Source organism: Mytilus edulis, chromosome 4 (assembly GCF_963676685.1).
Source record: "Mytilus edulis chromosome 4, xbMytEdul2.2, whole genome shotgun sequence".
NCBI classification, from domain to species: domain Eukaryota; kingdom Metazoa; phylum Mollusca; class Bivalvia; order Mytilida; family Mytilidae; genus Mytilus; species Mytilus edulis.
In genome coordinates this window covers 4,604,176-4,631,934 of record NC_092347.1, presented here as the reverse complement: position 1 = coordinate 4,631,934, position 27,759 = coordinate 4,604,176, and the positions used below count along the sequence as shown (strand labels likewise).

Sequence of the window (27,759 nt, the reverse complement as noted above, 5' to 3'; positions counted from 1 at the left end):
ACCCAAAGGGTCCAAAATTAAACTTTGTTTGAATTCATCAAAAATTGAATAATTGGGGTTTTAGTTTAAACATATTTTATTTGCGTAAATGTGCAAAAGGGATGAGACACAAGTTAATCAAACTTATAAAGTCTTCTCCCAATATTAGGGTTCTTGGATATGGGGAATCTAACTGTGTATGTAGATTCTTAATTTTTGGTCCCATTTTCAAATTGGTCTACATTAAGGTCCAAAGGGTCAGAAATTAAACTAAGTTTGATTTTTAACAAAAATTGAATTCTTGGGGTTCTCTGATATGCTGAATCTAACCATGTATTTAGATTTTGGATATTGGACCATAATAGGTAATGTCCAATTTAAAATTTAAAGTTTTTAAGTTTAAGTTCTTAGACCACATTCATTATGTGTCAGAAACCTGTGTTGTGTCAACTATTTAATCACAATCCAAATTCAGAGCTGTATCAAGCTTGAATGATGTGTCCATACTTGCCCCAATGTTCTGGGTTTGAACTCTGCGGTCGTATAAAGCTGCTCCCTGCAGAGCATCTAGTTCTAGTTAGCAGACAATAACTTGTGTTTAAGTGTATGGATCTCTCTGAAATTATACTAGAGTTCTTACTAGAAAGGAAAGGCTGGAATTGAGTTTTGGGGTTCTTGCTCCAAGGGGGGTTTCAATAAGTGAGGGGTAAAAAAAAGGACCCAAATAAGCATTTTTGTAGTTTTCAGACAATAACTTGTGTTTAAGTGTATAAATCTCTCTGAAATTATACCACAAGTTTCCATACTTCAAAGGGATGGCTATTGCTCAACTCATTAAGCAATTAGGGGCAAAAAAGGGGGAAAACAAAGGTTTTTCTGGTTACAGGACAATTTAGACAATTTAAAAGCAGTGAAGGGGAGGTAATCCTATTAAAATTTAAAGAACACTATTATATATGTTTTCTTACTTGATTACCTCCCTTACACTGCTTGAAAACTATGTATTAAGATTGATGATCGTCTTGAGATGTGTAGCCGTAAATTTATTTTTGAAAGTTACTGTTAATTAATATTAATTTTAACCATGACTGTATGTCATTTTATGATGTATTTAAATGAGTAGTTATTGTTGCAAACTCCATTAGAAATTTGAAATGAGATTATTTTTGGAATAAGGAAACAGTCCTGGAGGCAAACAAGGTTTGCAACATCATTTAATACCCATGAATTGATTTTAATCAATGGTTTATAATTATACTGTTTAAGGTTATTCTGGTCATATTTTTTGTATGCCAGTATTAAAACAATGAAAAAAGTGTCCAATTAGTTATAAATAACATATTAGCCTGCTATATAATAACAAGGGCATTTTTGTCAGCACTCATTAGGAAGAACACAAATCTAGGGTGCTGGCATAAGGCAGCTTAACGCCTAAAAACCCAAAAGGGAATTTCCTTTAAAAGATATAAACCATTCAACAAAGTTTCATGAAAATTATTCAAAGTATTTTGAAGTTATTGTATGACAAGAGCACACTTCCTGAAATGTCTTGCTTTTTTTGCTGGCCATTATAAAGCTTTACTACAAATATCACATAAACTTAACATGATCCAAGAAGATGAGGTCAAGGCCAGATAAACCAAACCGGAAATACATGTCCACCTGGCAATCATTCAATACACCAAATATAGTTGACCTATTGCTAGTTTCTAAGAAATAGACTTAAACACGATAACTAAACATTGACCAATGAACCATGAAAATAAGGTCAAGGTCAGATTATACCTGCCACACTGACATGTTCATCATAAAATATTTCCATACACCAAATATAGTTGACCAATTGCAGTGTTATAAAAAAACAACCCACAAAAACTTGACTTTAACCACTGAACCATGAAAATGATGTCAAGGTCAGATGACACTGGCCTGTTTGACATGTACACCTTACAAGCATTCCAAACACCAAACATAGAAGACCTACTGCTTATAGTTGACCAATTGCAGTGTTATAAAAAAACAACCCACAAAAATTTGACTTTAACCACTGAACCATGAAAATCATGTCAAGGTCAGATGACACTGGCCTGTTTGACATGTACACCTTACAAGCATTCCAAACACCAAACATAGAAGACCTACTGCTTATAGTACTTGATATATGGACTTGATCTTGAAAACATAACCTTGTTCACTGATCCATGAAATGAGTTGATGTCAGATGAAAACCGACAAACATGAGAACCTTGCAAGTTACCCACATGCTAAATATGGAAATAAAAATGCCTATTACTCATGATAAGAGAGAAATTGAAAATTAAACTGATGCAGTATACCTACCAATCTCAGAGTTGGGAGTATACTAGGTGTGATGTTTATACATGTCCAGTCTTCAGGTTTTCGATGAGAATCTGTATGATTTTCCAGTCTATGGCAAACAAACTAAGAGAAGATTTACTATAGTCTATATTTACATTTATTTTTTTGCTTTGGTTTGAAAGGCAGAGCTACAAAACTGATGATGAAGATGTAAACATTTAAACATTCATCACTCAGTGACAAATATATTCATTCACCCCATCTTAACAACATGCATCACACAGTGACAACTATATTCATTCACCCCATCTTAACAACATGCATCACACAGTGACAACTATATTCATTCACCCCATCTTAACAACATGCATCACACAGTGACAACTATATTCATTCACCCCATCTTAACAACATGCAAATACTCTACAAACTTCTCACATCTTCCATTACACATTTTTTTCATCTGGCACTTTACACAATACTTTCATTCATTTCCACAAAATATAATATACTGATTTTCTTGGAAACACCCTTTCATTACAATCTAATTTAAAATTTATACTGTAACTTTAATGTTTAAATTAAAACCTTTTTTCATTCAAAGGATTTTGTGTTAAAATAAAAGCAAACTTTGATATTACTTTGTATGAAAACAGTAACTTTTCTTAAATCAAAGATTTTATAATATGCTCATTTCATGTCTCCAAATACGAATCTTCCAATAATGTGTTAAAAAAGACATATTTCATTGCCTAAATTGGCCTAACAAACACAAGTTTTCAAAAATGAAATAAAATTACATGTTTGAATATAAAAGCAGTATAGATATGCAACACTTCCTTGCATAAATTGCCAAGAGACGTAATTGGTAATGGATCAGTAAACTATTAGTAAAACAATTTTGAGGAAACGCATGTTTGCACAAAAAGTATAATCATATCAAACTGTTCCATAATGAAGATGTGTTTCAAACAAAATCAGTTATTCTGCAGCATCCGAATAAAAAAATATAACAATAAATAAACAAGTAAAAATTCAAACATAACAAATATTAACACTCATCATTAAAATATATCTTGTTCCTGATTCATACAATTCCTTGAGAAATTTACTCTTCTAAGCAAAAGTGTACCTGTTTTAACCATTAACTTGGTTTGTTTGATTCAAGCTTTTAATGCCTCATTACTTCATTTAAAACTAATAATTATTATAATCCTGTATTTAAAACAATGCCAACAGGTTTTGTATACCTTAACTGTCAGAACAACATAGAATGTAAATACTGGTATTTTATAAATTTTCCTTTGATCTTACTGACCGATTGGTGTTGTCAAATATTAATGGTAATCCTGTCATCCTTTTTTGTATAAATGTCTATTTCAGAGATAAATTGATTTCCATAAAACCAAAAGTAACTTTGAAACAATTTTTATGAACTAACCAATCAACTAGGGAGTTTAAAAGGACCTCGACTAACCATGAGGGTCTCGCACAGTCAGATTTATATATTTATGAACTTTCAAAAAGATATAAATCTTAGGGTACAATTGAATATGTAAAAATAGATGCAAATACACATTATTTTGAATAATCTTTAAGAGAATTTACCAGTAATAAAAAATCGTTATTTTCTCATTAAGATATAAGAAATCACAACCAAAAATAATATAGGAGTAGAAATTATCAGATCATTTCTATATATACTGGTCAGTTAGATTAAAGTGTATAAATAGTCAGGAATTCCTGAGAGATAAAAATAGTAACGGATATGTTTAGCTTTCTACTCCTACACAACCTATATTTAATGTCCTTATATCATAAAAAAGATTTAAAAAAAGTTTTCTATTCAATTCATCTTTTCCAATCACAGTAACAGTATAATTTTTATCTCAATTTCAAAAATTTGAATATTCAAGTTAAAAGTAAGTAAGTCTTACTACATGTACTAGAAATTTCATAATTATTGTTGATAAAAAAAAATTAAAAACATAAATCAAACAAACAAAATATAAAATGAATGCCTCGACTGTTAAATGTCCAGTATTCTTTATCACAGTCAAGTCAAATATATATTTTTAAAATCATAATCGTTTCTCATTCTGTATGTTACATGATCTCATAGCAAATTTGATTAAAGTACCCAACATTTAAACTTCATCATTCACAAATCTTAACATCATCAATAGTATTCATATAAAAATCCACCGGTAAATTCAGATATTAACAAATCAACAAGTCATTCTCTACATTCACCAACAGAAACACAACAAATAAATTATGAATATTCATGTTTTTTTGGCCTTTCGTAACATTCAAAGCACAGCAGTAAAATGAGAAGGAATATATCTATACATATGATGATAAAATGCAAGACTGTCATGTTATAAAATATTCTGATGAACTGTCATAATTCTGTAAGGAGTACTAAGACAGAATAAAATATATGTATGTTGAACGTCAACCATTCTTTATTTTTTAAATCAATCATTAAACCAGTGCATTAAACAAGAGAGTCATATGCTTAGGATTTTATTATTCACAGCATCAAATTTCAAGAAATTATCATTTTTTATCTGGATAATATAAACTGAAATATTCTTGCCAAAATAAGGACTCACTAAAAAAATTCAAAATAATAAACAATTACTTTTTTTAATTTTTTGAAGTGTGACCCTAGAGACACACATCTTTTTTGCAGTAATTTCAATGGAACAAGACTTTCAAAAAGTGATAAAATTCAGGGCAAAACTCAGGATGGTTGACAACTTTTGATTAAAACTATTCCTTTTTCTATAAAAAAAAAATCTTGCAATGTTATCATGATTAAAAGATCTTTTTTTAAAAACATTAAAATCATCAATCGTTAACATGGTTTTATGCTTTTAAGAAATAATGAATAATGAAATCTTGCACTTATCAGGAGAAAGGGAGAGAAATGAACCAAAATATACAATGTATATATATATAAATATATCTATATACATAACAGATTTGATGAAGTGTTACAATGAACATTAATCACAATGTTTAGAATGCTATTCCATTCATAAATAAGTATGAATGACAAGATGAGAAGAAAATCGTGAAATCCGACGGTATTTAACAGAGTTGTTTTGTTAAAAGCTGTCCTCTAAAAGCTCAAAAGAATTATCAAGTACAGATAAAATCACAAATTCTTTTTAAAAAGCCTTTTTTTTCCTGTTGAGTGAGCAACTAAAACAGCATCCCACATAAAAAATATATCCCGTAGCTAGATCAGAATAGAACATACAAAAAAAGAAGCACTTGAACAAAGTGTAGAGATCACATGAACAGATTGACCAATGGCATCCATTTTGATAAGTCTGATGTCCAATATGGCCTTGACATTGATTGGCAAATGACAACAAAATAATAGCTAGCATGGTGTTGTTCGCATGTGAACCGGCACATGACCATTAACTATATTTAAATTGATTCCATTGATAGGATAACTACTGTTGGAACTTTTACTCGTACTACTGTCTTTACTCCCATCACTTGTATCTATTGCACTATTGGGATTTGAGCACGAACTATTACGATAACTGCTGTCCACATGATTACGGTTCCGATGGTCGGTTTCCTCTAACATGATACAGTCACACGGTTCTGTCCCGTATTGACCATGATAATTATAGTCAACAAATTTAAGTTGTTCATCTTGATCCTCAAAACCATGACTGCTATGATGACTTTGACTGTGATGAGACGAATCGCCCTCGGCACCGGCGATAAATGGTTTATTTGAATCATCCCATAGATCATCAGGATAATCTTCATCTGGGTAATCAACATCGTGATTGTCTTCAGTATGATTTTCTACACTAAAGAAATACGACTTTTCCCTAAATGAACGGTCCAATACAGGCACTAAAATTTCTATTATTCCTTGAAATGTAGGTCTTTGTTTGTCTTTAAATCTCCAACACTGAAGCATTAACTGAATTCTACAAAACAAATAAGACAAACTCATTACTTGAACGTCTTTAGTCATCCAATGTCTTAAATATCATATTTGTGCAACAGCTTTTATATTGCTGACAACCCTCCATTCATCATCAATAGGTCAACAAATGTTTAGTTTTTAATGAAAGCAAGACCAAGATCATGTGTTCACTATTGTTGCATACATTAATACAAGAAAGTAACAAGCTGAATATAACAAAAATTAAAAGAAACTAAATAGTTACTTTTTAAAGCCTTTTTTGCATTAAAAACTAGAACTATAATTTGTAGAAATGTTACCATTATAAATGAACCCAACAATTTTCTTTATATTGTATGTGTTTAAAACAAAAGTGTAATCCAAGTCAATGCTGACTTGGATTTTTCATTAATCAAATAACATACATAAGACATAATGGTTTACTTGTACAAATAGTGACTTGGGTGGAGAGTTGTCTCATTGGCACTTACACCAAATCTTCTTATATCTATATAATATACATGTAGATAAGCAAATTTTTGGACTGTTCATTTGAATATTGTCTCACATTCATCTACCTGACATGTTATAATTTTTTATAATACTTGCTTCATGTTGTTGTCCTACTTATCTTATCCAAATATGTTTGTACACATCCTGATTTGTTCTGTGAAAATGTCAACCATCTTGATTTGTGTTTGGAAAATATAAATACTTACAATCTGTCAGGACAGCCTTCTGGCTTTTCCATTGTCCTCCCACTGCCTACATATTTTATAACCTGTTCATGGGATAATCCAATATACGGCAGTTCTGCTAATGTCACCATTTCCCAGAGTACTACACCATAGGACCTAAATTAAGAAAGTTATTTTTTTGTAAAATAAAGTGATACAAGCCATCTGAAACTTTTCATCTCATAATAAACCTAGACTATACTTTTTTTTCAGATAGATTATGCCCATATCTACAATTTTATATATCCAACATTTCCTGGCTTAACTGATCTTGGTAAATAAGTTTTGGTTCTAATTTAGAAGCCACATTTATAATCCATACGTTCAATATCAACATCATTAACAGAGAGCAAACATTAGGTATAGTAACAAGAGGCTCTCAAGAGCCTGAATCGCTCACCTGAATTTTTTTGGTTTAATCTCTCATCAATGATTATTTTGGCTTTTCAATTTATTTAAATGTTCTTTGAATCGTCCTATTTTCTTCAAAAGCAAAAAAAAATCATTTTCTCCTATGTTCTATTTTAGCCATAGGAGCTATGTTTCTTGACATACAAGGAAATGAAATATAAAATTTATACTAGATACTCTGAAACTCTGAAACTCATTTAGCCTAAGTTTGGCTGAAATTGATACAGCAGTTTCATAAGAGAAGATTTTTTAAAGTAAGTCAACATGATGAACAAATTGTGAAAATAGTCTTTAAAGGGCAATAACTCCTAAAGAGGTCAATTGACAATTTTGGTCAAATTGACTTATTTGTAGATCTTACTTTGCTGATCATATTTGCTGTTTACAGTTTATCTTTATCTATAATAATATTCAAGATAATGACCAAAAACTGCAAAATTTCCTTAAAATTACCAATTAAGTGGCAGCAACCCAACAATTGGATGTTTGATTCATCTGAAAATTTCAGGGCTGATAGATATTGACCTAATGAACATTTTTACTCCATGTCAGATTTGCTCTTAATGCTTTCGTTTTTTGAGATATAAGCCAAAAACTGCATTTGACCCCTATGTTCTATTTTAAGTAACGGCGGCCATGTTTTTTGACGGATCAAAAATCGAAGCGCACATTTTGTGCAGGATATACTAAGGAACAATCATGTTAAGTTTCATTCAAATCCATTCAGTAGTTTCAGAGGAGAAGATGTTTGAAAAATTGTTAACGACGACGACGACGACGACGGACGCCAAGTGATGAGAAAAGCTCACATGGCCTTTTAGGCCAGGTGAGCTAAAAAAGGCAACAGACATCTGGACAGGAAATAATACAGAAGTTGGTAGTGCATGGCCCTAAAATGTTTTCATTAATTCTTATACAAGCAACCCAGTAATGAGCCCAAAAGTTATATACAAAATTTCAACATAAGTGTGTCTATGATAAGTCACTGCTAGTCCATACAAAAGGTTGTTTCCAACTATTGCATGGAATTGTTGTCTCCACCTTGATCTTTTCAATCAAGATTTATACAAGTACATGTATCAATACTAAAGAAAGAGAAAGTACAATCCTATTGTTCCATAACATGTTGTTGGCATGTTATGGGTTATGTTCTTCTCATATATTTTATGACTGTATGATACTAAACCCCTAACAGGAAGGATTGTGCTTGATATTCATATGATTAAGACATAATCTTTCAATCAGTTTAATAAGGTCTGGAGCTGGCATGTCAGTAACTGCTAGTAGTCCTTTGTTAATCTATGTATCATTGTCATTTTGTTTAGTTTCTTTTTTTACCTATTCTGACTTCGGACTCAGACTTCTATTAAACTGAGTTTACTGTGCGTACTGCTGTGTTTCTTTTTTCTACATTGGCTAGAGGTATAGTGGGAGGGTTGAGATCTCAAAAAACATGTTTAACCCCACCACATTTTTGCGGCTGTCCCAAGTCAGGAGCCTTTGTTAGCTTTGCATGATTTTTAATTTTAGTTTCTTTTATATTTTTTCGGTGTTTATTATAAAGTCCATTATCATTGAACTAGTACACATTTTCGTTTAATGGCCATGTGAAGCTATTTGATTGGGTTGTTGGTCATTTTGACACATTCTCCATTTCCGTTCTCAATTTTATTGGTAACCTTACCATACATCAGAATAACTTGTAAATACACCATCTTTTAATGATTCCGGTGCCATCCATCTTACAGGCAGTAATCCTTTACCACCCTTTCTATAATAATCTGTCTCATATACATCTCGAGTCATACCAAAATCTACAACAAATAAGAAATTCTTACTCACATATAAATACTTCCAAAATTCAAGACACACTAGAAGGGCGTGCATTAGCAGCATTGCATCCAGCTAAAAAATTATGAACATAATTTTAAAAGTTCACATTATAATGAACATGTGTACTAAGTTTTAAGTTGATGTGATCCTGAATTCATGGTAAACTATCTTGTACCAAAACTTTAACCAGATATGAGATGGACAAACTGATGAACAAATACCAAAATGCTGGGAGGTTCAAAGCTCAGACTTGGGATTCTGACACATTTTGAGAGCTCATACTAACCTCCTATTTTCACAGTAAGATCTTCAGCTACCATACAATTTCTAGCCGCCAAATCTCGATGGACAAACTTTTTATCTGACAGATATGCCATGCCGTCGGCTATTTCTCCCGCCATCTGCCATATCTGTTGTAATGCTGGCGGCACTAATCCTTCCTGTAATGGTAGTAAACATGAAACTCATTAAATGTTAAAATTTTTCAGAAGGATATTTGTTATTTGAAATATTTATAGATAACTACATTTGAAGTTTGTTTTTTTTTTTTTTTAATATTGGTGTTGTTTTGTATACTTTTAAGGCGTTTATATATATAAATCTACAATTCTAACTCAGTAAATTTGTTGGTATACTTATAACCTATTTGACATTATTTGACCTACCTCATTATCAGGTCTCCTCATTCGTAAATAATTTTTCAGATCACCATTAGTCATTAGTTCCATTATGACAAGTGCAGGCTGACTCTGGGAAACAATTCCTAGCAACTGCACAACATGATGACATTTAAATCCCCTACAAAAAAATATACAATTGTTAAATGGATCCAAATTTTACTAATCTTTTTGAATATTCAACAAGTACCATGTGCACATAAATACTAAAATGGATTCAAATTTTCATATTTTTTTTAATGAGAAAAAAAAAAATCAACCTTAAAATTTTGAAATCAAATTTTCAGACACTGAACTTGTTCTCTCCTGATATTTATAGCAGCATTTAAAAAGCACATGAGAATATTTGTCTAACTTAAAAAGCACATGAGAATATTTGTCTAACTTAAAAAGCACATGAGAATATTTGTCTAACTTAAAAAGCACATGAGAATATTTGTCTAACTATTGTTATTTTATTCAACACCATTTTGTCCCAGGTGATAGTTATCTGTTTGATATCATTTTACATATGGTATTTATATTGTGTCATAGATCAAATATATTTGTTCTGTGTAGGTTTAATTTTACTTGTTTTGTTAATATTTCTTTTTGATCCAGTTAAGCCATTTCAATGGATATTTTATAGTGTGTGTCTTTCTATGTTGTAATGTTTCCATACTAGGGTGAAGGTTGGTATCTGTTAAAATGTTAAAACCTGCTGTATTTGTTTGCACCTGTCTTAAGTCAAGAACATGTTGTTCAGAGTTGTTGTAAGTTGATATGGTTCATACTTCATAGGTGTTTCTCTATTCTATCTTTTTATATAGATTAGACCATTCTTTTTCATGTTTAAATGGTTTTAAACTATTAAGGGGCCCTTTATAGATTGCTGGTCAGTTTGAGCCAAGTCTCTGTGTTGAAGGCCGTACTTTGACCTCTAATGGTAATACTTTTTACAAATTGTGACTTGGATGGAGAGTCGTCTCATTAGCACTCATACCAAATCTTCTTATATATCTATTTTCTCTATTTATTCCTGATTTAATAAAAATCAGTAATTTAGATGCTGAGCAAGGTTTTATTCTGGTTTTCATTTTTTAGTTTGTTAATTTCAAGTTTATAGTATGTTTTCTTGTAAGCTTTAATCTTTGTTAGTCTATTGAAAGTCCTCTGTTAACCCTTGTTTTGGGACTATTTTTGACAGAAAACAAAGCACAGGCTGTTAGAGAGCTAAACAATCTCAGACTGACTTAGTCAAACTTAAAAACAATCTCAGACTGACTTAGTCAAACTTACTTCATTATTGATGCTTCTTTTAAGAATGCTCCTCTTTGATGATAATCTGCTTTTTCATTGACAGTCTGGAAAAAAAAGATCCCACAACTTAATAATTGCTTGAATGCTTTTTGTTCCTTTTCTTCTTGTTATATTTTTTACACAGGTACTGATTTTGTGTCATGAACAGATACTCCATATCCTTTCTATTTTATTGAAAACTTGAATTAAAAAAAAAAAAAAATACAAAAAAAATACAAATAATCCATAAAGCTTTCAAAATTTGAGAAGGTCTTCTTACAGAGGTATACAGTAATGAATTATCTCATGACTTGGAAATTTATTGATATAAGCTACATTGCTTTTTATTTTCAATTATCTTGTTTAACATGTATACCTTTACAGCTACTAATGCTTCCTTTCCATTTTCTACCAGATCCTTTGTAAGTCCTTCCCATACCATTCCAAATGACCCTTGACCTAATTCTCGTAACAAACATACTTTTTCTCTTTCTACTTCCCATTCATCTGGTATATAAGCTAAAATAATATAAACATTAAAATTCTGTAGATTTTGTTACATTAAACATCATCTTCTGTTAATTCTACACAATGTAAAGATTGTTCCAAAATCAGTGTGCAACATTCAAAATCTTAATATAAGAGGACTGACTTTTTTTGTACAAATCTCATTACTTATAATCTTATAAATATACATAGGAACACTCCAGTCTAAACTTCCAAGAGACACCTCATGGGAGGCTTATATAAATCCCTTCCTTACAATTCAACTTAATAACAGAAATCTACAAAGAATGAAGTTGCTAATGAAGTGGTAGATTTGAAGGAATTGTCCCCAAATATTTCATTAACACCAACTTACCATCATAATCTTGCATATAATCTGGATTGACTGTAGATACATGCCATTCCATTGGTATTTTATCTGTCCTGCTCCGAGCTATTAACCATACCACTATTACACCCAATAAAATTATTAGCAGTACTGATGTTACAGACACTGCTATAATGGTGGAGCTCGACCAGGACGTTTCTACAAAAAATATAACAGAATTAAACATAAAGCAACTTAAAAAAACTTGTTTTCCCTAATATTGGTACAGTGCCAATATAAAATAATAATTCTGATGACTAGTCAACAGGGTCCATATGAATCATAGTAAAGCAACTATAAGTCACTGTACCTCCTTTAATGGGCAAAACACTTACCTTATAGTCAGCTATATAAGTCACTGTACCTCCTTCAATGGGCAAAACACATACCTTATAGTCAGCTATATAAGGCCCTGGGATGACAAAGAATGTATATTTACTGTGGATGCAGTAAAATGTGTTCCCTTGCCTGTAGTGTATGCCCTTATACTTTACAGTTAGGGTTTTTTGCCTGTGAGAGAGTTTACATATTCCATTATACTGATTTTCTGTATCTCTAACAGTATGTGTCATTTAGGTTTTTGTTTTTAGAGTTGTCTCATTGTCATCATACAACACCTTATTTAACAGTCTGCACCAAAATCTTTTCCATCTACTAGTCCTAAAGACCAATTTCAGATATTTTATATATGTGTCTTCACAAACTTTTGAAAATAGTTACTAGTCTGAATAAAATTTTACTACTGTAGTCTGGGCTTTGGACTCGTGGCTTATGGTGCAGACTAAATAATTTTTATATTAAAAATTAAAACTAATTTCAAGCTGTGTATAGTATTTGGCTAACCTAGCTTATCTGAGATGTAGAACCATCTAACTTCTGACCATGACCCATTACCAGCCAGTGAGTATGCTTGTACTCTGTAGGAGTAATTGCCTGGTGGTAACGTAGGAATAATTGTCCCGTTGTGTTTCCTGTAATCCTGATATGTACGACATAGAGAGATTGGAGTCTGAAATGGAACAAAGTTTGAATACAGTGCTGTTAAGAACATGTCATTTAGAGCTATTCAAGATATAACTTCTTAGGGGTTAGGAGGCTCTTTTTATTTGATCCTACATTGCATAATAGTTTATATGTTATAACAGTTTCTGACTCCTTTTCCCTACCAACATTTTTGTCTTTTTTTTTTGTCGATACCCTGAAACCATGAATTCCAATGCCCAATGAAGACAATTTTATTTAGGAATTTATGTGGAATTTGGCAAAACCCAGAAATCAAATATCCATGAAAATGCTAGTATTCCTCAATTTACCAAAATTGGTAAACAGAAAAAAAAATGAATCCACAATAATACTCATTTCCATTAAATAAAACTTTACTTTATTCTCTTATTTGTCTCATCACAAATGTCCACAACTTTTGACACAGAGATATATGTCTAGCTTCTTGCCAGAAAATTCAGAAATAGAATATCTGATGAACCACAACAAAGCTAATTCAGAGTTACTGGACCATGACCTAGAGGGCAGGCCATCAAAATAGTCTACAAACTGAGATGTTCTGATAGTAATGCAACTTTAATGTAAATATCATTGATCTACATGTATCACAAGTAATTCCTACCACACACTGGCTTAATCAGAAAACTCAACATTGAAAAATTGCTTAATTTATTCAGTCACTGGACCATGACCTAGGGGGCAGGGACACAAAACAGTTATCAAACTAATACCAACTGATGGTAATGCAACTTTTTAGCTAATATCATTGATCTTTCACAAGTAAATCCTATCAAACTAACTACAGCAGAAAACTTTAAAATTGTTGATACTCCCAACTTGTCCGAAAAGCAACACATATGTTTTGTCTTGTCAGGCTAAAAACAAACAATGGCCGAATCAGCAGAAAATCTCAAGGTCAACAAACGGAAGTCCCATATGTGCCATAGAGATCTTTCATATTATACTTGTCATCAGATTTTGTTTTCCAATTATACTTGACTTAATGACATCATTAACTAATCAGCCCAGCCACGTAATCAATAAGGTAAACAGTAAGATTTATCTATAAAGGAGGTATTAATCCAAACCTAGTAATGACATTTTCTCATTAGATCCATGCCGATAACTGGATTATTTACTACTATTTTGATTGTCCAATTTGTTCATTATCAGTTTGACCACCATTTTGAGGCTTTGTTATTAGACATAATAATAATATTTTTATTCTGTAAGCAAATACAGCTCATAGAATCATACAGATACACATTTTATACAGTTTACATATACAGCATTTAATTAAACCTTATTTTGGGATATTTTAGCTGTAGTTTGGTTTCATTGAGATCATAGGAAAAAGTGACAAACTAATCTAACTATCCAAAATGAAATATTTTTCATCAAAATGGTCAATGAAAGATTTATAACAAAGATTAGTAAAATAATAGTTTAATAGAATGGGTGAAAATATTTTTATGCTAATTGTATAGTTAATAGGGTCAATGCATCAAATTTTGTTATAGCTAAATTATCCCTTTTACTTGATTAGCAAAAAAAAGAGTTTTTTTTTACATAAATTTTCACTAATAAAATGTAACTTCAATACATCAAACTTTAGTTCTATTATCAAACTATTGTTTCTCGTTTCTCGTTTTTTATATAGATTAGACTGTTGGTTTTCCCGTTTGAATGGTTTTACACTAGTCATTTTTGGAGCCATTTATAGCTTGCGATTTGGTGTGAGCCAAGACTTTATGTTGAAGACCTTACTTTGACCTATAATGGTTTACTTTTATAAATTGTCACTTGGATAGAGAGTTGTCTCATCGTCACTCATACCACCTCATCTAATATCTATATAAGTAATATAATTTTTCAGGTCAATTCTTTCTAACTGTTATCCTGTTGTTGTTGTTTGTCTCTGATGCGTCAGTATTTTGTTCCATTTCAGTTGTCATAACAGGTTTTAATTTATATACTTTATTAACCTAATTAAGCAAAGAATTCCTTTTGACAAAATTAAAAGTACAAAATTAATCCAAAGTGCCAAAATTTGACACGCAGAGATGTCATGGTGAAACTGCCTAAATTATCCCCCTTTACACTCACCTCTCCTAATCCCCCTTTATTGTACTGCACCACATATTTAATAATTGGACCGTTCGGACTAAGAGGATCTTTCCATTTAATTAGCACAGTTCCTGTTTTATTTTGTTGGCCTTCTGCCACAATGCTGTCAGATTTCAAGTTGTCAGCAGTTTCTACAAAGAAAGGTCAGTATCAAATAATCATAATTCATTCTTAATAATTTTTTCCAATTAAAATTGACAAACAAAGACAGTGAACACATGTCTACTCAAACATTTTACAGTACAATTTGAGTCAAGTACGGCAATGTAAGATAAACAAATACAATGTCAGGAAATACAAACTACAGATATTGTTATCAATTTTTGTAAGGCATGAGCTACAATTATACAACATTTCACTTGTTTCAAGCATTAATATAAGCTGAATATTGGAAAAGATAATTTGCTAGTGGCAGTTAGTTTAATTTTGTCAAAAAAACTAAAATAGAAATGCCAATGTATTATTTACTTGCAAGACATTAAAGGAATATGCATGTGCTAAGCATGTCCAGTGATTGAAACTAAAAGTTTTGAGGAGTTAGGTCTTGTTGGCTGATGTTGTGTGGTATTAATGTGCAGTGCTGCTATTTATGTTTTGTGTACGTGCAGCAGTAGGATCTTGAGCATGAAATTAAGATTTTTCAAGTCTTTACAAAAAAGTTAATACAACTTACTAGATTTTTTAGTTCGACCAACAGTAAGTGCCCTGCTACTGCAGTACTTGACTTTATCTGGGTCTCTGTGGTCACGCTCCTGACAAGCAATTACCTGAAAGTTACAATAAAAATAAGAAAAAATACAATGTCACTTGTCAATAAGTAAAATTGCTCCAATCAATACAATATAATATTATTTTTTTTAAGTATAAAGGTAGTAAACACTTAAAACTACCCATAAGTTCTGTTATTCTACAAAATTTAATTCAGCGTCATTTGAAACATCATCCTTTGTATTTGACTAAAATTCAACATACCTCTATGTTATAATCTTCAAAATGTCCCAGATTAGATATGATAAACTCTCTGGAATATACCACAGCCCTCAACACCGTGTGTTCTGTGGTCCCCTGGGGATGAATGTCCTCTTTCTCATCTTCTGTTACATTCACTGGTCCAATGGTCTCCGTAGTATTATAGACTATTGTGTCAGGGAGTATCTCTCGCTTTCTTTTGTACTTCTCAAATTCTCTTGGATCCACTATCTCCTTGTATACATTACGTTTATTCCTCTTTATTTTCTTTGTTTGTTTTGTTTTATTCCCCCTGGATGATTTCTGTCGAGTTACCCTATCAGGTCTATATATCAACAAAAGAAAGATTTTTCAATTAACTCATGCACTCTAAAATTCTGAAGAAAGCTTCAAACATTTATATATATATAGAGAGCAATGTAAGCATAAACATTTATACAGCCTAAGTTTTCAGAAAAGTCCAATTCAATATAATATATTGCACATAACTTCTTTTCAATTTTCAGAGACCAACAGTTATAACATCTACAGCAAAAAACATGTATGCAAGAATTATTTGTGAACAGCCTGCAACAGAACTTGTTCATGCAGTAAACTAAGCCAGAATTTATAACATTGTCATTCAAAATCATTAAAATCAATGTAACATAATCGTAACTACTGGGTAAAGTAAGAAATGACAAAGGTAAATTTATTCTCTATTTTATACCAATTACATGGATTCTGACAACTCCTTCAATAAAATGTGCCTACAAAAACCTTTAAAACTTCATTTTGAATTTTCAATACTGATATTTTACACCACAAAAAGTACAACTTAAACAATGTTAAGGACATGGTTTTAAATCTAAATAGCCTTCAATGCCATTACTCTGGTGTATCCTTTAAGTGTGGTCAAGAGCTTGCTAAAATTGACCAAAAGCTGTAGTTTTCATACAAACATCCAACTACATTGACCTCTGAACTTATTTTAGATCATGCTATGAGCAAAGGGAAAAACAGCATCAAAGTGCTGCTTCAAGTGTACCAAGCTATGTTGTCTGGTGCTTTAGCTCGGATCTTTGACCTTGAAACTTAATCATGTTAATAACCTATAACAAGACCATGCCCAGAATAAATGTGTCTAGTTTGAGGAAGATCTTTTACAAGTAACAAGCATATGTTACTTTTATTGTACCAACTTTGTTGCAGTGTACAGTTAAGCCCTGTGGAAATATTAAATCTTTTTTATTCGCTTAACCATTTCTCTAAATATAATACATACAAGTCAGAACACAGCAATAATAAAGGAAATTGTCAGTGGTAACCAGGTAATTGGTACAAAACAAAACGAAAAATGTATCGGAATGACTGTAACAGGTGATTTAACTAAAACTTTGTGTGAGTATAATTTCATGTAACTATGAATCTTTGTATAGCACATGTAGAGGTTGGATAATTATATTAAATAAGTTCTGATAAGCTTGATTATATGGTATAAACAGCAATTTTTTCCTTCTTTTTTCAATTTTTTATATAAAACTGCAAATGAGAGACACCGGTACTTACACCAGAGTCACAGTATTACATTTTGGTTTCATCTAAAGAAGCAATTACACTTTTTCTTTTAAGTCCCCATGAAAAAAATGGTATATGCTTTCAAGAATCCAAATTAAAAAAAAAAACCAACATTTTCGTTGAAAAATCCGGTTAAAAATGAATTAAAAATTGAGAATGTAAATTGTTAATGTGTCATAGAGACAAAATAGCCTGCGGCCAGTAATGGGTCTTCTACATTGGATTATCTATTTTGAATTCAAAATCTACAAATAAAACTGTCAGTGTGTGATAACAGGAGGCTAGGGGAGTGACTGGACATAGGCATGAATATCATCTGGTGCTGGAATAATGAAGGGGAGCAACTAAATTAAAGCTTGGATGGAACTTAAGACATACAACTCAATATCAAATGTTAATTCTTTGTTAATATTAACACAAAGTTTAATCGTCATTATGTTTCTACAAGCAAATAAATCAACAATTAAATTTCTGAAACAATTGTTTTAAGCAAGTTTAAAATGCACAATTAAATTATAGAATGTAATATGCATGCAGAGTAACATTCATAGCCTGGGTGCTTTCCATTATGTGTATCTCATTCATTATCTATTGATAGATTGATCATTGATTTACGCTGCATCTATCAACGTAATACTATTGATAGAAATCTCCTGAATTAAAAAATTAGCAGTGCTTTGTGAACACTATTTTTTTATTGAAAATTGTGAACCAACAGAAAAGAATCAAATATCAATAAAATGGAAGCCACCGTGAAAACTGAAACAGGAATAAAATCATACATAAACAAATATTTTCTATTCTACGGGCATGCTGTTAGTTTTAAAATCATACACATCGTATAAGTCAACGAGAAATAAATATTTTGGTATGGTTACGTTTTTTTGTGGTACCATTAATAAATATCTATCAATATAGTTTAATTATAAATAGTCTACTAAAATACTTAAAATACATTTGAAATAAAAATACTATCGACAGGATCAGGTAAAATAAAAAATAAATATTTAAACAATAAAATACAAAGCAGATAAAGCTATATATGACATGTATATAAAAATTTCTGCATTTTCTAAAAAAATTCTTAATTTAGACATCCCAATTTTACCTTAAAGCCTGGCATGTGTATTGTGTTGCATGGAATACACTTTCCTAGACAAATTAAATATGATCTACATACAAAATTTATAGAATAGTGTAATCCATCAATACTAGACACTGATATGTCATGATATATATATTTAAAAAGTTTAATAATTATGTTTGCAAATACATTTAAAACAGAAAGTTTTATTTCATGTCAAAAAGTTCCTTTTTGTTTGTTTGCCATTTTTTAGCATCTTAATTTTTTTATTTTTTTTTCATGGCATAACAATTTACACAGTACAAATATTTTGGACAACACAATCACAGACACACACCATGACATACAAACAAGATAAATAGGACATTTCTTGTTGCTACAGAGCAAGGACAACAATACCATTATGTGCATATTCGCGCTAAAGAAGTAAACAAAGAATATAGTTTCGTGTTTTTCACTCACAATGTATAATTAAACCCATTCAATTCACTGCAACAGAATGAAAGGTTCAATGCAAGCATCTGCTGCAATATTGAGACTCATGAAAAAGTTATTTTAAGCATTTGTTAAATCTTAATACCAATACATTTCCCAAACTTTATTTTGAACTAAACATGAAAATTTTCATTTCTTCTACATGTATTATTATTATACCCCCAAAAAATTCATAGATAATATTATAAAAGGCAGTACTAAAAATTACTTGACTAGAGTTATACCCCATGACCAAATGATATCAATTAAAAAATCCTTATCCAAATTAAACATGAAAAAAAGTTCCTTCAAAGAATAATACAAAAAAAAATACTATGTCTAGCTTTATAGAAAATTGAGAAAAAGTGCAAAAATGATTTTTACTAAAAATATCCATGCCTGTATCATAAAAATCTGTAAATGTATGTATGTATGCATATTTCCATCACAAAGGTCCTGGCAAAGTTCCTGATTATGATAAAGGGTACCAGATAGGGTATAAATACTAGCAGGGATACAGGTAGTCATTCTCATGTTCAATTCAAGATAATTGTTACAATGAAGATATCTAAGGTTGCTAAGGGCAGATTCAAGTATCCAAACTTAAAAGTCGCAAACACGCTTGTGATCTTTGTAAAACTTTTTCATAAAAGGTAAAAAAGAAAAACTGTAATTAATCTGAATTAAAAGATAACTAACAAAAATACTATTCCTGAATTTGCCCTATATATATAGAAAATTTTCAACAGTCAAGTTACAAAACAAATAGACTGAGTTCTGTTGTGAATTTCCTGGTATCTGCTTGTACATAACGCTAAAACAGAGCTGTCATAATGAAAATGATTCCTTATTCACAACACAAACATCACAACTTGAGAATCATTTTCAAAATGGCAAATGCTTGTATCATTTTTGTACATGGCAGGTACCAGAAAGATTGAAACAGGAAACCAGACTATGAACATACGTTGCCTGTCTTGGACGTCTCTTAGACTTATCCTTGCTGTGAAAAAATAGCATAACTATTGGGTCACCAAACACAACTAATTCAAACAGAATTCTACAAGATGATTTCTCAAACTAAATTCTTTTGGAACTATACTAAAATATTGTTAAAGGGTGCTCATGGATATTAAAAGGAAAATTAGGAAGTATTAAAATCCAACATCATACTGAATTTTCTGTCTCTTCCTGAATAACATCAAAAAATAAAATGAAGCATTTATAATCTCTTGTAATTATGTTAAATGTCCTAATCATGCTCAAAATTAAATTAAAAATGAAAATATTTCCCTTGAAATGATTATCATTTTTCTAAAGATGGATAGCTGGGTTGATGGAAGTTTAGTAGTATTCATCAAGAGACAAATTACTAATATTCAAAGTGATGTTAAAAATGACAACACATTGGTGAAAACCTATCTCAAACAGTTTATTCTAACTTAAAAAAAAAAAGAATATTTACATAAATTTAAAATTTCAAACATCTTTTGAAAAATGATATCAATTTTCATCTATAAAACAAGAATGGATCTGTTTCTGTTCATTCAGTTATAAGCTTCTTTATATACAATTTGGACATGGAAGGAAATACTTCGAGCAGGAATTCAAGCAAGAAAACTGAGGATAGTACGGATTCAAGAAAAAGAGAAGAAAGAAAGGGGAATACTGTATTGGAATTCAGTCAATGACGTTATAAAAGCATGTTGTGATTAAGGACAAATTCTACCATGTTTTAAAGCAGGAAATTAGCATAAATGGTATAGTTGAAATGTACATGTACATGTTTTTGTTCATTTCTGATAAAAATATCAAAAGAAATTTAAAAGCACTCATCCACAAATTATTTTCTGGTTACCATTTATGCTTCAATGGAGAATTTTCAAAAATCCTAATTTTTATTGCAGATTTTTGAATGATTGGCATGCTGCTTAGTTTTTCAAAAAACTCAGAAAGGTTCACAATTTGATTAAAAATTAAATTAGCAAAAATTGTCAGTTATTTTTATGGATTTTAATATTTACGGAAACGTTATCAATGCTAAGCAGGGATTATTGTTGCAGATGAAATATATACTTTATTTCAAACATATATTGAATGAATTTGAATATTTGAGATGGGTTGATGGTGAATGAACAACAAAATAGACGGTTACTTGTGGTATTATGGACAAAAACCAAACAAGCTATGACTAAAACATTCATCTTCTACATGTATCTATCAACACACAAGTCAAACTTATCAACTTTTCAATAAAACCGCTACATAACTAAAACAAATCTAAAAGCATGGAAAATAACATTTTATGAATTGATAATCCCTTTTATTATACAAAATGAACTATTTGATTAAAATAACCAGACAGCCCATTGCATACATTGAATACTGGTAGACTAGGATTTATATAATCAGTGGAAATGAAATATGAACATTTATCTACACTGTGAAATACTTTATTCCCAACTGTAAATAAGGAGTAGTCAGACAACAAATGAATGAAATAATTGTAAGACTATCTACTTATTCTCCAATCCAATGTTAATTCTACAAATCATGTATTTAGTCATAGCTTACTGGTATAACACAGCTTTATAACTCAAAATGTTAAAGAGGAACTATCAGGCGAGCTTTTGGTTTGGCAGCAGAAAAAGAAGACAAATAGAATGATTGTGCAGCTAAAAGTTGCAAACGATTTGTGTATCGCACTCGCTACTCACCGATATTGATCCCTGTTGTATGCAAAAAGAGCAATAAATTACAAATCTGTATGCATTTGTTCAGCAATAAATATTGTGCTTTCTGCCTTGCATGGCAGTATTTTAACATATACATATACTTGGCTATATTCTATATATTTTAAGCCAAATTATATTTCTTCAGGAAAATAGTCTTTTATAAAATAGTATTAGAACCAAATATATGTACACATGCAATATCTGGGCAAGTAACTGTCAATACAGTTAGAACTATAAGCTTTTGTCCTAAATCTTAACCTGAGCATCTAAGTCTGTGATCGCTGCAATGCCTTTGATTTGCCAAAGGAACTCTAGCCACACAGCATAAGACATAGACAAGTGACTCAACAAAACATTGAAGGCAATTGTCATGACTGAAGACGCTTGTCTCTGGCTGTATACTGAAGCAGAACAAATAACACACGAATCAACACTGACCATAATAAACCTACAATTAATATTTATAATAAAATCTACAACAGTGTATTTGTTAGAAATCTCCTTTTAATATGATTTCAGGCATAAGCTGAGTAGGGGGATAGGTACTACCTCTCTATGAATTATATGCAAGCTACATGTAATCAAGTACTGACAGTTGACATCAGCTGATTTGTCTAACTGACGTAGTCATACAAGTCAGATATAAAAATCTGTGGAAAATAGGATATAAAATTTTGTAAATTCTGTGTAAAATACTCTATTAACTATTCATTTTGTTATTTTAGGAAGCATTACATAGTTACTTGCATTTAAACATTTTAGGGTTTATTTTGACACATGCATATCCTTTCAACCCATTCCTTTAAATGCAAGATAACTTGAAGCTGTGTTAAATGCAATAGATAGTTTTTGATATGTACTGAAATTATACCTTATACTGGTGGGTGAACATCTAAAATAATTATAATTATTGAAGAGACATCAATATCCAATGCAAAAATAAGTTGTTAACAGAAATAGATTCAAAATTTATCTGCTTTAGCTCTATTGACACGAGCCCACCCATTAATTTCGCATTTTAAACGTGATAATTCATTTACACAAAATATTTTTCCACATTTCAGTATTTTAAATATCAAATTCTGATTGAAAAAGGTAGGTTACTATAGGTTTTTTTGTAATTATTAAAACAGGCATGGGTAATGAAAGTTGCATGTATTCTAAGAGTATATGCCAAATTATTGAATAAAAAAAACAAAAAACCTTTTATATACAAATCTTGGTAGTTTGCAAAAACATAGAGCACCTAAAATGAAAATAGTTTCAATGAGACAATAACAATGAAGTATACATCAATGTTTTAGTAAGTAGGTTACTGCGATCTTACAATTAACATATATGACACAGAAGTTCGATGATCTCTATATCAGAGGGTTAAAGTCAGCTATAATGAAAATGAATGTTTATTGATAGCTTAATTTCTCGTTAACTTATTGCAAAGCTAAGTTAAAATTACTTTGCATTCAACACCAAGCATGACGTTCGTTCTCAATAAAAACTTTGTCATAATAATGTTTTATACTCCCTTTCATTCCGAGAAATCATAACACCGTTCCTCTTAAAGTCTAATAATGATATCATGCTTAATTTACAATACACATATTTGATAAGGACTGATACCCATATTAAGCTAAGCTTCACATTTGCTTTAAATGATTTTTTTTAAGAAATAGAGGATTGAGTTGTGATGTCACAATTAACTACAAAATGAGTTTGAAGAGGAACAGTGTTTTAACGATTTTTCCTTTCACCACAATTCTGAATAGTTTAGTAATCCCAAAACCTCTCTATCTAATCAAACAGAAAGTTGATGTAGGTCAAAGATGTTAGTAAATATAAGCCAGCCAGAACCCCGTCTAATTATCATCAACAATTCAATAAACAGGGAAATTCAGAACAGTTTCAATCCTGTAACTTCACTCATAACTTAGCTGCAAAATGCATTTATATAATCATAAAAAAAACCCAGATAATTGATATTAAAATGTGAACATGTGGTATGATTGCCAATGATACAACTATCTACAAGAGTTAAAATGAAGTGGTAGTAAGCAATTATAGGCCACCATACGGTCTTAATTAGTTAGTTAATCTAAATATTTTTCAAAGAAATTCAAAATTAATACAAAACAAAATATTTTATAGGGACACATTTTGGGCTTACCAACTAAATAAGAAACAGAAAAATATTAGATTTCTAACGTATTCCTTAGTTGATTTAATGTACTTTTAACAATTATTAATGCTTTAAACCAGTAAAGTACGTTGATAACATTGAGACTAAAAAAAGTTTCAGGAAGGTTTATATAATCTTATCATTTAAACAAAAGATATAAGATACTAGCTGTTAAAGCCCCTAGCATATTTTAACATTTCTAGATTTTTCATAACAACAAGTTATTTCAGTCTGATGCATGAAATCCTATATTCTTTTTAGAAACATATAGAAAATATATTCTGGATGCAAACAACATTTAAAAGGTCCGAAGATCATTCCATCAATGTTCTAGAACAACCAATGGACTTTCTATCATGCAGTGTGAACCAAGAGTACTTACTCTTTCCTATCATCTCTTGACAGTTAGGGAGGGAAAAATTTACGTTAGTCAAAGTACTGTCAACTCGCAAATAATTACTAGAAATTCATCAAAATCAAATCTTTTAATTAAAAGATCTTGTATGTTTAAATCTGAAATCTTTAATTTGAAATTTTTGGATTATTCATGTATTGACAGTAAGAGTATTGTAATCCTTAACAATTAATAACAGTCTATATGAAATCTTCATATAGTTTGGATTTCATTATAAACAATAGCAACTTTTGGATATTTATTGTATACCAGCCAAATTGATGCTAACAGTCATAGCTAAAAATAGCCTAGTCTTATCATATATATTATCAAACAATGTGTTTGTATGTAAAAACCATACTACAACCAACTTATCAAATAATGTTCTCCAGAATATAGTCTATTAACCAAATAATGTTCTCCAGAATATAGTCTTACTATTCCCAAATCATCATGACCCTACTTCAGGTTACATTGACAGAAAAAAGTAATCCTATTTTTCTGGAGGAAATAACATTTTGTAAAATACTCAAAAAATCTTTGGAGCTTCTCTTGAAACAGAAATTGAAATTGAACTGAATTTCTATGTAGGTCAGAATAATGCTCAGTCATAATGACATTCTAATTAATCATATTTCTTAACTTACAATAAGAATAAATGTTTAAACTACCTTTTCAAATAAACGCTGTTATGTAAGAAATTTTCAAACTGAATTTGCAAGTTACGCTCCCTGACCTCCTCCTCTAACTCTTCTTTGCTGATCTCACAGGCACAAGTTCCTTGTTTTGGTAATTCTGCATTGTTTTCCTTTTCTTCTTCTTCTTTCTCTCTATCTTCTTCTTCTCTACTGTAAGTCGCCAGTGCTAAAATATTCAACATATTTGAATTCTTGTACTTAAAACTTATAACAAGCTTATACTACATCACTTTGGTAAATCGTGCTAGTTTTCTATTTTTATTACTAGATTGACTTCAATATAATAAGTAGGTGCTGCTTAAATGATGTATCTTAGAAGATTTATCATTTTAAACCAAAAAAACTATAATTAAAATAGAATTAAACTATCTAAACTTCACCAACTCTTATCAACTGAGCCGCATATACAAATGCTGCCATATAAGCTTCATGACTATCCTATGTTTTACTTTAATGATTAACTCACGATTATGACAGTAATCTCTTGGAGCATATGATCTTGGGTCCAACTCTCTACGTCTCCAGTAAACTTCGTAATGAGTAACATTTCCATTTGGTTGGTTAGGTGGATCCCATGTAACATGCAACTCTCCTGGTTGAACAGCTCTGGCTTTCAGATTAGCAGGGACAGTTGGCACTATAAACAATTTAATTTTATTAATACAGATAAAACACATAAAATAAATATGCAAATAAAAGCACATATATTCAGACCTGAAATATTCATTCCCTACCACAAAAAAAATCTTGTAGCGAAAAAATAATTGAGGAATAGCAATATGTCATCAAACTTTCAATTTTGAGCGACATAAAAAAATGTAAATGTACAATAACAATGTTTCACCTGATTTATTCAAGGTTACATAATTACTGAACAAATACAATAAATCTTTCAGACTTTAATTTAAGACACACTTATCACAACTATTTCTAAGCAAAATTTGTAATGTTAAAACATTCTTAAAAAAAGCAAACATCAAAAATCTTAAGGTCAATTTGAACTATTCTTGAACCTTGTCCTTCACTCATATTTTTAATTGCACAAGAGAAGATTACCAAAGATAGATACGTCCATTGCTCATGATTCATATGTTTAGCAAAATGGCAAATCAGATTCAGAAAAATAGCTCCAAATGTGGTTTTTTCCGTGTATACACAATGTGTGACTGTTGCCACAACGTTTTACAATTAATCAAGATCAAATATGAAGATTGTTTGTAGCTGGCTTTCCAATGGTCCAGTCTGCACCTTAGGCCACTAGTCTGATGCCTCAGACAGGTAAAATTTTATTCAAACATTTGCAAGTTGTTTATACACATATTGAAAATTGGTCTACTGACTAGTGGTAGGAAAAGATATTGGAGCTGATTGTGGTCAATGCAGCATCCAGTCATGTTTCAATACCATAAAGTTACAAATTCTAAATATGACAAGTAACAAAGTCCAACTTACATATATCAGCTGATTATACTAATAAACTGTTATCACAGAGATATGTCTCCCTTTTTTGTAATTTTGATAATGCAAATGTTGAAACTAAAGAAGTCCATGAACCATGACTGAAGGTAAATGGCTAAAAATTTTCAATGGAAATGAAATGTGCCAATGCAAATACAACTGCATACTAAATACCATTGACTTATCATAAGTAGTTCCCTTTAAACAAACCTAAACACAAACTAATACATTTAAACTAAGCAAAATTTCAAAGTCAATAGACCATAACTGAGGGGGTGGAGTCAAATAATCTCCATGGAAATGAGATGTGCCAATGCTTATACAACTGCATACCAAATATCATTGACCTACCACTAGTGGTTCCCCATAAACTGACCTAATCACAAACTAATACATTTAAACAGCAAAATTTCAAAGTCAATAGACCATAACTGAGGGAGCGGGGCCAAATAATCTCCATGGCAATGAGATGTGCCAATACTTATACAACTGCATACCAAATATCTTTGACCTACCACAAGTGGTTCACAATAAACTAGACCTAATCACAAACTAATACATTGACGCCGCCGCCGGAAACAGCATACCTATGTCTCGCTTTTTGACTCCGTCAAGCGAGACAAAAACAATTAATAATTTTAACAAATTTAACATGTACAATAGCATCATATGTACAAATTGTAGATTGGTTTTATACTTACTACTGGCAGCAGTTCTGAAGTAGATAAGCTTACTCATGGCCCCATACTGAGTACTAGATGTCATGTATGTCTGTACGAACACTGCATACTGTGTCCATGGTCTCAACTGTACCAACAAGGCAGGGATAGTCTTACTGTTCTTCATTGTGTTCTTGTTTAGAATGTCACGTGTCTTCCAACTAGAAAATGTATCAAAACACAATCTATATATCTATGGTTAAACACATGTAATATGCATAAATAAAACATGTTTTGAGTAACAACATTTCTTTCAGAAGAATGTGAACAGAATCAAATGGAAGCGATTGAATTCAAAATGTAAGGTGAAAA

The 27,759-nt window shown here is 30.9% G+C and overlaps 1 protein-coding gene across 7 annotated transcripts in view; it reads right to left on the bottom strand.

Annotated features, from left to right (window-relative positions):
- Positions 1–3,291: 3,291 nt before the first annotated feature.
- Positions 3,292–27,759, bottom strand: part of LOC139521672 (insulin-like peptide receptor) — a 59,722-nt gene continuing 35,254 nt past the window's right edge. The window contains exons 10-27 of one of the 7 annotated variants that reach the window (XM_071315178.1): positions 27,430–27,608; positions 25,737–25,907; positions 25,244–25,436; positions 22,874–22,894; positions 21,985–21,996; positions 20,235–20,270; positions 16,156–16,477; positions 15,857–15,950; positions 15,163–15,314; positions 12,898–13,063; positions 12,043–12,213; positions 11,557–11,699; positions 11,181–11,245; positions 9,891–10,023; positions 9,512–9,665; positions 9,077–9,206; positions 6,964–7,098; positions 3,292–6,266 (exon numbers count right to left, since the gene is read on the bottom strand). In XM_071315178.1, the coding sequence (XP_071171279.1) occupies positions 5,696–6,266; positions 6,964–7,098; positions 9,077–9,206; positions 9,512–9,665; positions 9,891–10,023; positions 11,181–11,245; positions 11,557–11,699; positions 12,043–12,213; positions 12,898–13,063; positions 15,163–15,314; positions 15,857–15,950; positions 16,156–16,477; positions 20,235–20,270; positions 21,985–21,996; positions 22,874–22,894; positions 25,244–25,436; positions 25,737–25,907; positions 27,430–27,608 (2,848 nt within the window). In that variant the 3' untranslated portion in view covers positions 3,292–5,695. Of the gene's footprint in view, positions 6,267–6,963; positions 7,099–9,076; positions 9,207–9,511; positions 9,666–9,890; positions 10,024–11,180; positions 11,246–11,556; positions 11,700–12,042; positions 12,214–12,897; positions 13,064–15,162; positions 15,315–15,856; positions 15,951–16,155; positions 16,478–20,234; positions 20,271–21,984; positions 21,997–22,873; positions 22,895–24,560; positions 24,576–25,243; positions 25,437–25,736; positions 25,908–27,429; positions 27,609–27,759 lie in introns of all 7 variants that reach the window. The other 6 variants (XM_071315180.1, XM_071315177.1, XM_071315183.1 and 3 more) reach the window with 6 other exon arrangements.